The 18985-nt window shown below is 37.3% G+C and overlaps 1 protein-coding gene across 1 annotated transcript in view; it reads left to right on the top strand.

Moving 5' to 3' along the window:
* LOC107728218 (pappalysin-1-like) overlaps positions 1 to 18985 on the top strand; it is a 117303-nt gene that overhangs the window by 38019 nt on the left and 60299 nt on the right. The window contains exons 12-15 of the mRNA XM_016538319.1: positions 3807 to 4003; positions 12784 to 12891; positions 14809 to 14944; positions 15063 to 15276. Of these exons, the coding sequence (XP_016393805.1) occupies positions 3807 to 4003; positions 12784 to 12891; positions 14809 to 14944; positions 15063 to 15276 (655 nt within the window). The remainder of the gene's footprint in view (positions 1 to 3806; positions 4004 to 12783; positions 12892 to 14808; positions 14945 to 15062; positions 15277 to 18985) is intronic.

Here is an 18985-nt window from a genome sequence, read left to right as displayed (position 1 = left end):
CACGAGAGCCCACCGAAGAGCGTGCTTGACTGTAGTTTTTCTCACTACTGTAGGAAGGTCAGGAGCAGAACGATAGAACCGCTCGGCTCTGAAGTGAAAAGCTGAATATGCGCTGCATCTGCTGCCTACTTATACTCACGCTGTGATCAGCGGCAGCTGGATGCAATAATCGCATGGCAATGTGCATTGGCTCGTTTAGTTTACACTCGAAGTAGATTGGTCCCTCTAAGCGAGATCCCAATTCGTCGGTCATCCGACTTGACGTCGAGAGTGACCGACTGAAAGGGAACTACTATTTTGCTGCTTATTAATAGTTAGTAAGGTCGTTGTTATGTTTAGATATGGGGTCCGATTAAGGGATCTAAAATATGCTCATGCAGAATAAGCCATTAATATGTGCTGTATAAGTACTAATAAACAGCCAGTGTACTAGTAATATGCATGCTAATAAGCAACTAGTTAATAGTGAGAATTAGTCCCTAAACTAAAGTGTTACCATAAATGCTTTAGAAATAATTTTTATTGTTAGTTTATGTTTACTAATATAGTTAACCAATGGTAACAAATGGAACCTTATTGCAAAGTGTTACCATTCAATTGTGTTAATATTAATTTTAAAATATGTAATTTCTATACATTTGTGAATGGTCTCTTTGCCATTACAATGGCAATTTAATTTGCTAATAAAAAAAAAATGACAGACAGAAAGACAGAGTAGGAGTGAATGGAGAGACAATGTGGGAGAGAAAATGTGAAAGTGGGAGATTTGGGAATGAGAAATAGTGAGAGCCAAACTGAGGAGGAAAAGTAAAGGGTGAGGAACAGTGGCTCCATGGCCTGAAAAACAAATATCCCAGAACTCAACAGAGCTCCTGTCTCTCTCATGGCCCTGGAAAAAACCTTATGTGTCCGAAACCTAAAAAAAATCCTGCCTTCGGAGGTAGGAAGGCACCAAGGCACATCTGAAACCAATGTTTGCGCAACATCCTGTCTACTAAGATGCCTTCATCAAAATTAACACCTGCAAGTGCCAAATCTGAGAAAGTTCTCTGCAATTGGCTGGTAACTTTATTAGCTCCTGCAGCATGATGGTTAGAAATGCAATTTGAGAAGGACAATCTGACCCTCGCTGATGTAAATTGCACGAGCGATTCAGATCAGACATGCTAGACGTCTGCTACATAAAACATCTGTTGTGATTCTCTAGAACTCTGTTGAATGTTGAATATTGCTCACATTGAGCCATCAAAGTGAACACTTTAGGAGAAAGATCACAATGTGTCTTCGCAGTTTTGAAGTGGTTCCAGTTTCTCTCAGAAACAGAGACTGGCTCTTCTCTGATATGATGCTGTGAATGTGACATAATGACCTGTGGTGTTTGTCCTTAGTATGCAAGGGAAAACTGCCTAACAAACCCATTGACATGGGGACAAAAGCATGCATATATAGAGAGAAAAATGCAAAACAGTTTCATGGCTAGTGATATATTTACAGTATAGCTGGTAAATATCCTGAATTCACACACCATCGACAGGTTTGGATGCTTACTTTGCTACCTGTGATATCCAACAATCTTGTGTGCGTGGTCTAACACAAACAAGGATATTATAGGTAGCTAAAACTAAACAGAAAATGAAAACTATACTTTTTTTTCTTCATTTTTTAGACTCTTAGTACTAAACTCAAACAGATCATCAAATATTTCTGACTTCTATACAGAAAGTCACACCATGCCTGATAAGTGTTTAATAAAGACCAATTTTCAACCCAGTCTCAATGAAAAAAAAAAGATATTAGAATTACAGGGATGATATTAATGATTAATAAAGATTTATTTTCATGTGGTTCTTTGCACAATACAATGTTATGAGCTCAAACCACTTTGCCATAGTGGATGATTTGTAAAACAATACATTTTGATGTCTGCATCACATAGCCAGCTCCATATCTTTGGCTTTTTTGACATAGTAAACTTGCTCAGTAGCGCACCCGGTAAAGCATTGCAATGTGGAGCGCTTGGGTACGAGTCCCTAAAATGATAAAAGAGCTCAAAGCAATGCATTTTTATCTGACATCTGCTTTTTTTAAACACTATTGTTTTAGGTTTAGTGTTGGTGGCACGCTATTTTCAAACGCAATAGAGTATTAACCTTTTAGCACCACTCACTGGACATTTCATTTCTGACCTGGCACTATATGTACAACAACCAATGTAATAAAACACTGCCAGATTCATGTTTTGGATAAAAATGAACACACTTTTTAACCACTCACTGTTTTCACTCAAGTGTCACAAAACACTTTTCTCAATGAGCCTGGGTTTTACATACTTGTAATTCAGAGCAATTTCTTCTTATAAAGCAGTAAATGTAAAACTTTTCATTTGCACTTTCTTTTACATTTTATTGCATCTGATTACCATTAAATCCAACACATCTTAAATGGTACTTACAAGAATCAAACCAGTTGGAAAATATGTATCAAGATCTGAATGAATTCTTTGAAACAGGATAGTCAAATATGAATTATCCTTAAAGCAGATCACAACCTTAATCCCTTGATAGATAGAGTTACACTACACTGTTTCATTGCATAAAACTGAGTGGTGCATTTTAGCATTTTAGCCTGGCCCATAGGAACATGAGTATAGTTACAGGTATATACATAATTTATGATACTTACATTTGAAAGCCATTAAAATAAGTATTATTGATGCTGTATATCGGATTGAGTCATATGATCATGCATTAAATTTGACTTTTACTGCAATTTAATGTGGAAAGGACAATTTTTTTTTATTTTTTAGATCAAACCATAATTGGAAGACAATTCAAGCAATACAGCTACAGAACCACTTTTTGGAGAACTCTGCATTACATAGCGCTGCCAAGATGATAACCACTACATACAAAGCATATGCATTTTCTATTTGTTAGCATATCAGGATATACTGCAAGAAAGAGGAACCAGTGAGTGACTTTGTGTGCAAGAGGTGTATCAGATTTCTTTCTTTCTTTCTTTCTTTCTTTCTATTTACTGCCTTGTCACTGTGGAGTCTTATGAAACAGGACATTATATTTGTTTTTGTTGTTTTTGGTGTCTACACTCTAAAAAATGCTGGGTTAAATATAACCCAGCACTGGGTTAGAAAGGGACAAATGCAGCAGTTGGGTTGTTTTGACCCAGCGGTTAGGTTGTTTTGACCCAGCCATTGGGTTGTTTTGACCCAGCAGTTGGGTTGTTTTGACCCAGCGGTTGGGTTGTTTTGACAAAACAACCCAACCGCTGGGTCAAAACAACCCAATAACTGGGTTTGTCCCTTTTAAACCCAGCATTTTTTAGAGTGTAGTATGACACTAAGCTTCTAAAAGTCTTAGTAATTCCTGAGGAACTTTGTAAGCATAAATAAGCAAGTGCAATCAGTTATACTGTAAACCAAAATATCAGTAGTCAATACCAATGACAATGCAATTTTCACAGATTTTAAGGATTTTTCAGGTGATCATACAAACAAACAATAAATTAATTAATAAAGCGTAAGAAAACCTCTGTAAGACCTAATGCCCAGATGTGATATTTGGCTGTTTACATGTATAACTTGGAGGGAAAAAAAGGCATTCTGACTAAAACATGCAGTACATCTGACTGTTTAAAGGAACAGTTCCGCCAAAATCATCATCATGTATGTTCCAAATCTTTAGGATTTATTTAAAAATGTATATTCGGTGTTTGTAGATTTTTTTTTCTTGCTAACATTGACTGTCTCTCTGTCTTTCTCAAACACAAACATGCACACGTGTGTTCAGATGAGCCCAGCATGTGCTACTATTATGACGGTGATGGCATCTGTGAAGACTTTGAGCGGGAGACGAGTGTGAAGGATTGTGGCCTGTACACACCGAATGGTTTTCTGGACCAGTGGGCCACCTCAGTGGAAGTGTCCCATGAAGAGAGGCTGTACTGCCCTGCCGACGTGGCTGCTGGATATCCTGCTATTACTAAGGTTAGTGTTCCGCTAGGCTCAGCCTTAGGTGCATTCTCACAGACAGCGATTGAGGTTACCTAGTGGGTGTTTCTGCTCAATTAGTGTCAAAAGCCGTATGATGAGGCCAATCATGTCAGCTTGCTGTAGTCGACCCATCACATCACTGTACATTTTGTATTAGTGAACTTTGTATTTCCAGCATTCACTCATATCAGCTCAAACAAACAACTCTCTTTGAAAATGAATGGCTTCTGGTCACTATGTCACTATAAATTGGTCTCAGTGTGAATGACTTTTAGACGCTTTGCACATTCATGGACCAGCCACAGTCTATGCACCTATTATCTGATGCATGTTGCTCAGTGAAAAAGTTCTTAATTTGACTAGAGGTAATATTATTGGCTTACTTAACACAACATATGCCATTTTTAGCAGTACAAAATTAGTTTAGAGGTTCATGCGACATTGACGTGAAATCAGACTTCATTTGTCCCAGCGGAAAGCGTAATTAAACCATCTACACGTAATTACACAATGAATTGAATGTTTGAGCCTTTTAACCATGTAAAGCCCGACTTATGATTTGACAAAATATAACACAAATCTAAAATTAAATGTTGTGAATGTATATTTACTGAGTAATCCACTATTTTGTTGGGAGGGGGTCAAAATGACAGTTTTCACCTGAGATTCAGAGCCAAATTACAGGAGGTCTGTACCTCAAGAAGTATTAAAGATATCTTAATGCCCCTTTTAGAATTTGGGTTTTAACAAACTTTTCTTTTGGTATCTTGGTATCTTTGGCTCTATCTGGTCCCAATCCAACGAAACTGGAATCTCACTATGGCTCCAGCAGTAAATTGTTAAATTGTACACATTTTCAGTGGCCAAAAAAAAAACAAATGTGGGTCTCTTTGCATTCAGTTGATACTTTTTTTTCCCTTTTAAAGTGGAATGTCTGAAGAACAAACAATGTTGGAACTAGAAATGTATATTTTTTCCCTCTATCAAAACATTGCGTAGAACATACCTGTCTGATTTCCATAAATATTCTTTTACCAAAGTTTGCGTGCCTACAACTCAAGAAATATGAAAGATATATCAATATCATTTTAAATGGTGGTTTTTAATAAACATTTCTTTTGTAATCTTCATTTTTAAGGTCCTATATGGTTCAATCCCAGAGATATGGGGAGCCCAATGTGACTCAATGTCCAATTTGTTGAATTTTACCCATTTTCAATGGATGAAACCCAAATGTGGTCATTTTGCATACAGCTGATACTTATTGGGTTTAAAAAACAATGTCTGAAAAACAAATAATATTGAAAGAAGAAATGTATCTTGTTTCCCAGTTGCATAGACTATACCTTAGAAATTTGCTCGTCTGTAACTCAATAAGTATTAAATATGTCCTAATATTCTTTTAAATTGTGGTTCTTAATAAACTTTTCTTTTGGAGTCTTCATTTTAGGCCCTATATTGTTCAGTCACAGAGACATCAGGATCTCAGTGTGGCTCCATGTCCAAATGGTTGAATCCTACTCATTTTCAATGGTTGAAAACAAATGTTTTTGTGTTTATCTAGTTATGACTGTTGACACTGCAAGTATGCAAATAATAACAGTAACCCAGGGTTTAGGAATATATAGTGTCACATGTCAGATTATGAATGTAAAGCATGAGCAATGTGAAACTTAAAATAAGATTACACTTGGTCCCATTTACTCAGGGTTAAGAATTACCAAACGTTAACTATTTCAAGTTTAAGAGACCATAAATGTTTCAAAGTTTGAGGTACTATCAGTGATTCTGCCAAATATGCCCATTAGCAGTGGATACTACTTGATCTATTGGCGCTTTTCCACTGCATGGTACGGCTCGGTACGGTTCACTTTTGGGGGGTTTTCCACTGGGTACAGTACCTGGTACCTGGTACTTTTTTTAGTACCACCTCGGTTGAGGTTCCAAGTGAATCGTACCGTTACCAAAACGCATGAAAATAACATGATGCTGCCATTTTTCTAAAGGAATTTTGACCCCCCTGTAATTTGGCTCTCAGGTGAAAATTGTCATTTTGACCCCTCTCTACAAAATAGTGGATTACTCAGTTAATATACATCCATGACATGTAATATTTTGGCTTTCATCGCTATACATGTTTATCTTTCTTCAGAAAAAACAAAATATTGACAAAATCAAAACTTTGAGCCGGGGACGTTTCTGACATTTGGTTGACTTGACACGCAATGACCTATTTGTCACTCTATATCTCCAAAAATAAGTATTAGTAAGATGATATTTAAATGCTTAGTTTAATGATCAAAACATACAATGTAATGCATTACAATGATGATTGAGAGATGAACAAATAAATGTTCTTTAAATGCCTGATTTTGACATGATTTAAAAAAAAAAAAAATGTTATTAATTGATTGATGATAATCAAGTAAATATAAGCTTCAGTCCAGTATGTGTTCATCTTGAAATATTACTAGCAATATGAAAGATATTCATACATTTACTTATTAAAAATCATTAAAGATGGCTTTATATGGTTAAGCCTTTTGGAACTCTTGTTGACTTTTGCAAAAGATGGCTCTTTCATTTAAGAACTTTGGCTTGCCACAAATACTTGCATCAGTTCCTTTGGTAAGACTGAAGATAACATCTCCAGAGCTGAGTAGACCATAAAGATGTCTGCGAAATTACACGCCGACCTCAGTGTCAAACGGCCCTTGTGCACAATGTCCTGGCCTATTGCCTTCTATGATCAGGCAGTGTTAAAAATGGCTGTTTCCTAAAACGTTCAATAAGTAAAAATTCCAAAAGTAAAATGTGCAAATTACACATTACATTATACAGTATATTGAAAATATTGTCACTGTCTAAATAAAATAGATTTTACTTCTTAATGCTGTGCTGGAGCATCAGATGCCAGTGGGCCTGGAGCCACTGATTCAAGCTATTTGCCGTGAAGAACAAACTGATCTTTAGGTCAAGGGAGCACATTTTATTTCATGTGAAAGCCACATCTGAAAACTTATACACTGTAACATCTCTGCTCACCACCTGACATTTTAAAGGCCGGCTGCCTGTCTTATATCTAGAGAGAACACAGTGTCTTTTCTTCTGTGTGGCGGTGGCCTGGAAAAGATGCTCTTGATTTAGGTCATTTGCAGTTATACTAGTCCTTTGTCATCCATTTGAATAAACATTTAATACGAATTAATCACAGAGCAGTTACGTACTGTAGATTCCAGTGAAAAGTTCTGTGTTATCGGGCTATTGAGAAGTCGGTGATCTTTCACAGATGACTCATTCATCACCAGTGTGAGGAAGCTTAAATTATGATTAGCCTGACAAGCTACACTTTCAATTAAAGTAGTTAAATTGCAGTCAAACTACTTTTTTGAATAGTTAGCAAAAAAAGTTAATTATCAAATTATATGATTTAAAACAAGAGCAGCATTTGGGAGAAGTGCAATAAAGTTATTTTCACACTTGAAAATTGAAGAATATTAATACATGGACTTATGTACACCTTAAATATACCAATTTTAAATGTAAAAATTATGGCTATTACGTGTTTCATTTTAATTATTGTAGAGATAATACAAATAATTGTCGTGTGATCATATATCTCACACGGAATGTTTAAACATTAACATAGGTGTTTCAAAAAGTGAAAAATATGCATGATATAGTGTCTTAGTTTAATGTTACTCTTCACTAAATCAGATTTCTGAGATATGCAGAATAACAGGAGACTACACTCTTAAAAATAAAGGTTCTAAAAGGTGTTTTTTTTGCAGTTTTACCATAGAAGAACCATTTTTTTGTTTCGCCAAATAACTTTTCAGTGGGCAGTTCTCACCATTTTTTTTTTCATAGTGTGAAGAAAATTGAATAATCCAAAACCCTTTTTCCACTATAAAGAACCTTTTATGCAGTGAAAAGTGTCCATGGACGTTAAATATTCTTATGGAACCATATGTCAGTAAAGCACATATACAGTATATATATTTAAGAGTGTACAATGCATCCATCTGATTTGAACTTCATTTACACTGTAATTTTAAATATGTTCATTAAAGTAGTGCTTTATCCTAGTGCACTTTAATGTGGTGTTACGTATTAATACCTACGTATAAACATGAGACCAGGCTGGGCATTCAGCTTCAGGCACATCCCTATTTTGCACAATAATAAAATAGTATGCATGTGTGCTATTCATACTTTGTAAATATAATTACTCTGAAAATTTGAAAAGTATCTGCAGTTACTTTTATATAGCGCACCGTTTCATGAATGCAACCTTTCCAATTCTGTGCATATTTAAAAGCCTAGGAGGAAAGTCTTCAGGTTCTTACACAGACCAGCTAATCGTGCATCAAAATTACTGTTGACTTATTTAAATAATTACCTGCTCCTAATTTTACCTGTCTCTTGGGCTAATTGCTGCTCGGGTCAGTTGAGGTACTTCTTACACGCACCTGGCCAAGCACAAACAGGACTCAGAGTTCTCCGATGTAATAATACTTGAACAGAACATCTTGTTCATGTGGTGGTACCATTGGGATGCTGCTTTTAGCTGACGCTGGTCTGGGGGGAATTCACCAGTTAACAGTAAGTTAGCACATGCTAGCATAGCGTGGTCACATAATGCAGCCAGCTGATCTCGAAGGTGTCCATGCTCCTCAGCAAGCGATGACGCAAGCTCCATTGCCCTGGAGGCATAATGACGTCACACAGGAGTGCATTGTGCTGCTGGAGTCTGCGTGTGAACAGACACAACCACAAAATGCTTGCAAGGTCTTGCAAGGTAGGAGTGACAGATGAGTCACGCCCATTTCCTTGTTGGGTCACTAATCGTCTTCAGCAATGCTTTGATTGCTGTGCTGCAATGTGGCAAGATAATTTGGTGTGGTCTACTCAGGGTTTCCTAATTTAGAGAAGCCCAGAGATTTAGGGCCATCGACTGATTTTGTGTAAATTATAGTATTTGTTATAAATTATAATTAAAGAATCTGAATTGAATTCTTTGTGAAACCAGAAAAGGGGCAGTTGGTTTGCCATACTGTTGAACTACTTCTGCTTAATTTCTAATTAAAAAGACAATTTGTTGAAGACTGGACTTTCAACCTCCATTTACACTGCTGGCTGTTAACAAGTCAGGGTTTTTGGACGCTTGTTGAACTAGGGCTGTTTATGTGATGTGGAGGTAGCTCACAGACAGACCATTGGCCAACCGCACATTTTACTTGTATGCCCACAGATGCGAGAGCCAATGCTTCAGGCCTGACACGCTAGATGAAGCCATTCCAGGTGCTGTCCCAGTTATGAGATCAGTGCTGTCATAAACCATCTGTGTTGATATGGTTGAGGTTGCACCTAGACGAGAAGAGCGGTTCCACTCCCAGCACTGCTTTTGTGGCAGATTTTTGAGCCTTCCTGCATGGTTTCCAAAGGATGTTACCTCACATGGCAAACTTTGTGCAGGGTTCCCTCATGTCGTGATGGTTGTTTAAACTTCACAAATGTCTTTCGATAAATATCTTGCAGATGTTAGGTGGTCAGTTGGCAAAGCATTGTATTATTTGTCCCAATTTTGCAGGAAAAACAAGTTCAAGTGTATCCAATGTGGGCAGGGAAAATAAACAAGCAAATATGCAAATAGATTCCAAACAAGAAACACTCATTTCCCTTAAAAATTGTTTGTGTATGCCGAAGAAAAGCAACAGTAGAGTTGAAAGTCTTCAAGAAGGAAAAACAAAGACGAAATACCTCTAAATGTTTACAATGACACGAATATGTTCATTTTTCAGCATATTGCACTTTTGATTTTGGTGCTGACCCTCTGTCGATCCGACTGTACATAGGCGGGAATAGAACTCCAGGGCTTATGCTAAAACAACAGATCGAACTTTCACACTTTTGCTGACAAATAAACGAGGACATAAAGAACACAGAGAAAGAGTGCACATTGTTCGTGAACATATACTAAAGACATTGTAACAATACAAAGCTGGTTGAAAATCAAACTTATCCTTTAATCAAGCGATCCAGGGGCTGATTCGGTGCCAGGTAGCACAGCTGTTCTTCAGTAAGCTTTTGAGAACCCTGCGGTTTGATGTGACTGGGTCAACCCTGGAGTACTTTGTTTTACCTCTGCAGAGGACACCTGTTGTATTTCCACATTTTTTTCTAAAGGATTTCTGAAATTGTGCTCTTTTTTGGAGCAGCAAACATGGACACTACTGAACTTTGACACGTCTGAATGATTGGCTTAGTTCACAAGTTCACACGTTCATGTAATCTTTCATGAAGTGGAGGTATACACATTTTGATTGCCGTCCATGATGGAGGGTTCAAGCTTGAAATTGACCCTGAGCCCAAAGTACCCCATAGGACAGTGGTTCTAAACCCTGTTCCTGAAGCCCCCCCCCCAAACAGTGCACATTTTGCCCATCTCCTTAATCAGATACACCTGATTCTGGTCATCAGCTCAGTAGTAGAGACTCCAAGACCTGGAATTGGTTTATGAGAGAAAGGAGGCAGTGTTGAGGGATCCGGGAACATGGTCGAAAACCACTGCCCAAGGACTTCCTTGACTGGTTTAAGTGGTAACCAGCCAAGATGGTGAAGTTGGGGTGGTGGAGGAATGCCGAAAGAACTTTTGTAGGATCAGGGCCGCCATTAGCAGGGAGGAAGGTGGTGATGATTCTAGGGGCCCACAGAGACAACCGTCGAATGTAATTTCAACCGATGGGGACCAAATGCAAGGAACACAATTTCAACCAGAGCCCACAGCTACAAACTGCACCGGGGCCTGGAAACAAAATAAGCCTGAAAACAAAGGATGGTTTGATCCCAGCTACGGCCCTGCAAATAATATACACTTATATACACTTGTTCAGGTGCCGATTGGACACCCAAGTTTTGTTAGGAACTCCATTTAATGCAGTGAGTCTATATAGAGCTTTCTAACGTGCATTGGAACCTAACGGTGGGGCCTCAGCTAAACTGAGCAAGAAGAGTTTTGCTCGTGCAGACAGAGGAGGGACAGGTACGCCCTCTGGCTCCCAATGATTCTTCTCCATTTCCCTTTTATCTTAAGTGGTGATTTACAAACAAAATCTTGGGGTTTGGCTGTGGTTCTGTGCATATATGTCTGTAGTAAGGTGGTGGTGGTGGTGGTGGGGGGCGTTCCACTCTATAACTACACAGCTGGTAGACATTAGCTCTTGAACACAATTGTCAAACCATCCCAGGCTTACTTTGTTTTCAGGAGTGAATGCTTGAGGTTGTTTGCTTATAATTAACTTCACATTGAAACGTCCAGTTGCTGGGTCGACCGTGGTGCTGGGTTATAAGTGCAGTTTGTCTGCATGTCGCCTGCTATGCTACACATACATGTCACGGTGTAGGACATGGTGAGAAAAATAGCCACTACTTCACAAATTTACGTCACTTAATGCAATTTTCTGCGCTTGAGACCAGGTCGCCAAACCACACCAAGTTGAACAGTGATCCACCTTACTGACTTGACGAGCCTCACAGCACAAGATTTCAATCAAGTTTTTTTTTTTTAGATTGGTTTTCCTCTCGGTTGAAAAAACACCACAACTGACTCCAAGCACTGAGTGTTGATTTTTCCAGCTCCTTTTATAATTTACAGTCTGTCCTCACATTCCAGTAACCTGTGGTTTGAGTCAATAAGTTGTAGATCATTTGTTTTATTGGTTTATTTAGCCCCTCATGCTGGGCTATTGGTGGGCTTTTCCTGGCGGTTATGTCTTGGTTTACAATGATGTCACAGGCCTGCTATGCATCCGCAGGGAGACTTCCACCACCCACTGATAGGTAGCCATTCCCCCACTGATATCATCAAATCAGTGATAAATACACACTGGGGAGAAGAGAAGCCACTGTAGAGGTAGAATTTTGTAGCTTCCCTTGTGAAAAGTACACTTTAGCATACTTTTAAAAATAGTTCTTATTATGGAAATAATAGACTTTAAAAGAATATATTTAAAGGCAAACTGAATATAATGTTTTTTGACACTTAATCGCATATTAATTGCAATGAAATAAATATGTATTGTAGTTAAAATATAATACATATGCAATTTAACTTTAGAGTGTTTTTTGAATTAGTGTGTATATATATATATATATATATATATATATATATATACAGTATATACTGTATATATTATGATTGAGCTCATGTCTTTTTCACAAGGGTTTGGTTGTAGGTTTGTTGCTTCTTATGAACATGATAAAAGTGCATGCCTTACATTTAGAAAAATAAATAAATAAATAAAGTGCCACCTGCGGTTGCAATGCTTGGAAAAGCAATATAGCTTTATTCCCTTAAGGTGCCAGATCATGCATGACACATCAACAGATCTCTTGGTCAGATGCTTCATTATTTCTCTGTGTGGTTTCCATAGTGGCTCCAGTTTCATGTATCATATTTCATATGGTCAGGAGAATGGGCGAAACATGGTGTCCTTGTCTAATGTCATGATGTGTACAGCTCTTTTTTTCAGGGAGGTTCAATAAAATCACTTTCTCAGTATTCTCAACACATCACACAATGCAGATCAGGGTAGACATTGTTTTCAGAGCTGTCCACCAGCAGTACGACTAGACAAAACAACACTAATACAAACCGCATGCTTCTTCCTTAAAATAAACTGCAAAATGTCATATAATATGGTTATTATTGATTAAGTGAATTTTGCCCAACACTGGAATATATATATACTGTATATATTGTCTATCCCTAGACGTGCCAGTCCAAAGTGTTTGACCTTTCTGACGGAGTGTCTCAGTATGCCTGGTTTCCATGTCGAGAGGCCCAGGGTGTTTCTTGGTATTCTCAGTACTGGTTAAAGGTGAGATTTGTTTTTTTATTATTATAATTTTATTTGACATGTTGGGAGATTTCAACTATAAATATGATCAACACCAAAGTAGTTGTTATGATACATTACAAAATGTGAGCTGCTGTGCCATGCAGGTTTATTAATTACTTTAGGATGACACACTACAGGTGAATAGGATAAACATTTAATGAATTATTATCACTGTCATGTAGATGAGGGAAATAGGGTGAGAAGGCAGATTTTTAGGCAGAAAAGTTTTTTTTTGTTTTTTCAAAACCCGAAAAAGATCATACAAAAAACTAACCACAAGCACAGGAAAAAAGACATGGCAGTGCAGTAATACAAGACAAAGAACTGAACTGAAAGAGGGCAAGATATACTAGAACTGATGAGGCTTAAAACAAGAAACAGGTGTGAGAATTAACAATTCAGTTACTATGGTGACAAATGAAAAGCAGGAACACAGAAAACAAGAACAAAATGTAGAAAACCAGGTCATACAATCTAAAATCCAAGGCACAGAACCTAATCGTAACAATTGGTTATTATTGATTAAGTGAATTTTGCCCAACACTGGAATATATATACTGTATATATTGTCTGTCCCTAGACGTGCCAGTCCAAAGTGTTTGACCTTTCTGACGGAGTGTCTCAGTATGCCTGGTTTCCATGTCGAGAGGCCCAGGGTGTTTCTTGGTATTCTCAGTACTGGTTAAAGGTGAGATTTGTTTTTTTATTATTATAATTTTATTTGACATGTTGGGAGATTTCAGCTATAAATATGATCAACACCAAAGTAGTTGTTATGATACATTACAAAATGTGAGCTGCTGTGCCATGCAGGTTTATTAATTACTTTAGGATGACACACTACAGGTGAATAGGATAAACATTTAATGAATTATTATCACTGTCATGTAGATGAGGGAAATAGGGTGAGAAGGCAGATTTTTAGGCAGAAAAGTTTTTTTTTGTTTTTTCAAAACCCGAAAAAGATCATACAAAAAACTAACCACAAGCACAGGAAAAAAGACATGGCAGTGCAGTAATACAAGACAAAGAACTGAACTGAAAGAGGGCAAGATATACTAGAACTGATGAGGCTTAAAACAAGAAACAGGTGTGAGAATTAACAATTCAGTTACTATGGTGACAAATAGGTTACTATGGTGACAAATGAAAAGCAGGAACACAGAAAACAAGAACAAAATGTAGAAAACCAGGTCATACAATCTAAAATCCAAGGCACAGAACCTAATCGTAACAATCACCATGCTTCCTCAGTTAATTTATCGCAGTACATTAAGACATTACAAGTGTAGAAGTTTTCTGAAATTGTATGTTTCGATATGCAAATAAGGCATATATCCAGAACAGAAATCTGAATATTAGATAAAGCCGGGTTTAAATTGTTTTTTTCACTTTGTTGAAATTAAAAGTTTTTTATTTATTAATTTTTGTTTTTGTTTTTTTAGGAATAGAATATTATATAAAACAGGTGAATCATACTGTATATTAAATCTTCTGTAAAAATATTTCAGAATACAGATAGGAATAAAACTGTTGAGTTGAGTGCAGACTTTTTACTCAGTGTAGGCCAAAAATAAACCCCCACAGCTTTTAAAGTTATGCATTGCAATTTAAATCTACAGACACATGTAGATACAGTGGCATAATATAAACACTTAAATGTGTAATTTGGATGTTTTCTTTCCACTGGTCTGAAATATGACACATTATGGTAGCGAAATAGTCTAAAATGTTAACATTGGCTGGTTTTGCCTGCAGTGTCTTGCCTTAAGCAATTTTGCTACAGTCGATCTGATGGTTAGACCCAAATCTCAACTTTTATGCATATAGTGACTGTTACGACAGTATAGAAGAAGACTTATGCGTAAATGTAAGACCAGCTCTTGTTTCCTGCAGGCGTATTTCTCACATCCTATGGTTGCTGCAGCCGTTATCATCCATTTAGCTGCAGACGGAACCAGCTTCATCGACCAAGCCCAGTGTAACATCACAGTCCAACTGATCGACACCAAAGAGTGCGTCCACAGCTTAGGTGAGAGCTTGTGACGTTGCACAGTTTTCTATAACTATCGACTTTGATTCTAATATTGGCAATTGCCTAAATACTGATTACTGTCATATGTGTCCATTCCTTCCCCTGAAATGTTTAGGCGACTGGCGTTTGAGCTGCCGCACCAATCCTCTGGTCATCCCAGTGAGTCATGACTTGAGCATGGCCTTCTACCACACCAAAGCCATTCTCCTCATGTTCCGCTCCGATCTCGTGGCCATCTCCGGCATCGGCCTGCGTTCCTTCCAGTTCTTTGACCCAATCACCATCAGCGGCTGTCAGAGCAATGAAATATACAACCCCATGGGCCAAAGGTGAGAAGTCAGGCATAGAGTCAAATGATTGGTTTCATGGTCATTATGAGATGTTACTCCTGCTATATCCACGCAGTTCATGATAAAGAATAAAATTAAGAATTTTTTACAATTTTATCTTGAGTAATGAACTTGATTTTGAATGTTAAAGGGGTTTTACAAAGAAACAAATTATCCTTGATCTTTTGAGTAATATGAACACATACTGTAGCATTCAAAATTCAAAACCTTTTCCTTAGTCCAAAAATAGCATTCACTGAAAACAAGGCTGAGAGTTCTGTAATCCTCAAGCTTCTGATACCACAAAGACATTGATGCATGTCCTCCCTCATTTATATATTAGTTAATTATTACTAAACTGTACAAGAAGTAACTTTAACCATAAAATGGTGTAAACACCTAATGCAAATGTAATGTCTTACTCAATACTGTTGGCCTGTATTTAATTTATTCAATTACATTTATTCAATACTGTTGGCCTCCAGTTAATATATCCTTAAGCGAAAAATATTCAGTTGACAAGCTGAAGGAAATAAAGTCTTGTTTTCAGAGACATCTAACAAAATTTAGTGAGGTTTATGCTTAACACAAGAAGAAAAATGGGAAAGGAAAATAAACATAATTCAAAGGGAAAACAAGTTTATTATTCTGCTCCACTGCCAAATACGTTTTTTTTCTTGCTTTTACTATATTATACCTGACAGCAAGCAAAGCATTGTTACTCAACATCCACAAACGACCCATTTAATTGGTCAGAGAGGCTGGAAAATGGTCATGACATGACAACTAAATTATGACATTTGTTTAACATGTTAAGTGTATTTAATGTATACTGAAATACGTTTCATATAACCTTTTTAAGAGGATCTGTTTTATATTGTTTCCTGATGTGTCCAAGGCCAGAACAGCACAATTCTCTAACCTCTATTTGATTCTGGAAGTTGTATAACGTTTGCAATCCATAAGGAGACTCCAAAAACCACAGAAAACTAGTAACAAAAAAGACAAATAAATCCTGCAGAAACTGTACTTATCATTGCACTCATACATAAAACAAATACGCTTTCACAAACTCTACATTAGTGCAGGGATTTCATCTCTTGTGAACCAAATATCTTACAGTTTGAATCATTACCAGGAAACTTTACATCTGACTTCTAAGTGATGCCAGAAATAGTATATGCATTGTTTTAACTTTAAATAATAGTGACCTTGTAACAAATCAAAGTGAGCATCCAAACCAGTTAAAAACCGCATGAACAAGGCAACTGGGACCCAGACACGAGTGCTGTGTTACACACTCATCATGCTTAAACTAATACATAATAATGTCCATTCATTGTAAGAATGTGCAATAAAAAAATTTGCTTGATTTATAGAATGAGGTAATTCTGAAACTGCCACATTGCATTCAGTTAAAGCTGAAAATTATCTGTTTGCCACGAATGGCCTTTTGACTCCAAAGTGCCTCCTCTGATGCTGTATTGGCAGCAGTTTGATTTGCTTTAGGTCCATTTTGCACTTTATCGAGTGGCTGATTTATTTTAGTAAAGTAATGCTCAGAAGCATGCATGCTGAATATTCAGAACTTGCAATTTACTTAAACTTCTCTAGTGCACATATACGCAGATGTGATCTAATGCTGATCTTATGCAAAGGCCTTTGACCACTAACATCATATTTCCCGTAACACTGTCCTATATGAAAACCAACCCGATCTCACGGCAATCTGTACATATTTGACATGGTGGCTAATTTGTGCGAATTCGTACGACCTCACTCATTTGTGAAAAATCCTATGTTTTTTCGAGGTGGCAAATTCGTAGGAATTTGTACGAAGGACCAAACCTAACCCCGCCCCTGAACTTAACGGTCACAGAAATCGTACATAAGCGTACGAGTGAGGTTGTACGAATTTGTACAAATTAGCCACCTTATAAAATACGTACGAATTGGCCGTGAGACAGCGCTGGAACCACCATGCAGGGCCGTTTCTAGGCATAGGCGAGCTAGGCGGTCGCCTAGGGCGCCACCAGCTGAAGGGGCGCCAATGAGCGCACGTACTGGCACTTTGAGCAGGGTTGTGATAAAGAGTGGCACGGTCACCCTGAAATATGACTGCCGCCCCCACTGGATCCCCCAACATTATTAGGCTAGAGTACTGTCAATCTGAAATTTACAAATAATGCATTCAGATTTGTGGAACTCAATGCACTGAATCTCCACAAATTTGTGTCGTTACAACCGAATGTGACAAGCAACTGGTGTCTGAAAAGAATTATATATATATATATATATATATATAATTTGGGGGGGGCAATAGGGATTTCGCCTAGGACGTCAAATTGGCTAGAAATGGCCCTGCCACCATGTCCCCTATTCCCAATGTTGTTAACAACAGGGGCCATTAACATGGATTGGTTTTATGTGTCCCTCCCTTTTTTCAGTGCCGTATGCCATAAAGCATCAGTTTAATGTGTTCAGAGGGCTGTGTTTGGCACGGGGTCATGGCTCACTTGTTAATGGGTGTGCAGTAAATTAATATGCAAACTAATAAGAGGAATTTAGGCCAAATACGTACAATAGTAATTAAAAATGTTTTGTAATCTGAAAGATGCCTACATGCACTCGCATGCATATCAAAATGTAATGTAGCCTCGTGTGCTTGTTTTTACTGGTGTCATTAAAAAGCTTCAATAGAAGCCTTGATTGACTGACTGACTGATTGATTTAATTGGTAAGAAACATATTAATTGATTTTAAAAAGCAATCAATCAATTAATCAATATTTATATATATATTTGTGTGTGTGTGCTTTGATATTTTGTACTGGTCACCATGCATTTTCACCATTTGCATTAACTAGTTTATTTTAAATAGTACTGCGATGTAACAAAATCATTTTTAAAGTGCCAATGTTGCATGTAGACTAGGGATGTAACGGTTACCGGTTTGACGATAAATCATGATAACATTCCCCATGGTTAGTATTACCGTTTCATCTTTTAATTATCATTAAAACCGTATTAGATTACCGCAATTTGAACAACTCGCGATAAATAAATACTGTCCAGCATAAAGCACAGTTTTAAGTAACAGTGTCACATGCGCACAGCATGCAGCGTAGTTTCATTTTGAGTGAAAACAGGGCGGAAAAGCTGGGAGGTTTTAAAAGAGTGCTAAGGGAATTATACAAATGAATATATGAATTAATTAATTATATGAATGTACCTCTGAAGGTTCTGACTGTCTTCAGAAACGATTCGATGGCATTTTGTTTTCATCTCCGCTCCATGTAATACCTGAGGATGTTCTTAATCGCAATGCTGCTTTGTCCACGGAGGTTACGGGAAACAGCGTTTCCATAAGCGCCACCTGCTGTTAGCGAGTGGATTTACAGAGACTTATATTTACATTCAGCCTGTGTGCAGTTTCTGTCTGGACAAAAACGGACCGAATTTGCATGCCCTGCTGTAAATTTTGACCGGTTGATGAAAAACAAGCTTATGTGGATTCTACACATTTAAACAATCCAGATAAGTTATGTAGAATTATTTATGGAGCAGATAAAATACATATAACCATTTATTAATCAATTATCATTTTGACATATCTTTTCTTTATTTAAAGGCTGAAATGTGAGGTTTACCTTTTTATTAAACTTTTTCAAAGCTTTATTTGAACATTTACATTAGATATTTCAACATGC

This window comes from Sinocyclocheilus rhinocerous, unplaced genomic scaffold (assembly GCF_001515625.1).
Source record: "Sinocyclocheilus rhinocerous isolate Xijiao unplaced genomic scaffold, SAMN03320098_v1.1 scaffold1364, whole genome shotgun sequence".
Taxonomy (NCBI): Eukaryota; Metazoa; Chordata; class Actinopteri; order Cypriniformes; family Cyprinidae; genus Sinocyclocheilus; species Sinocyclocheilus rhinocerous.
This window is presented reverse-complemented; position numbering and strand designations above follow the sequence as displayed.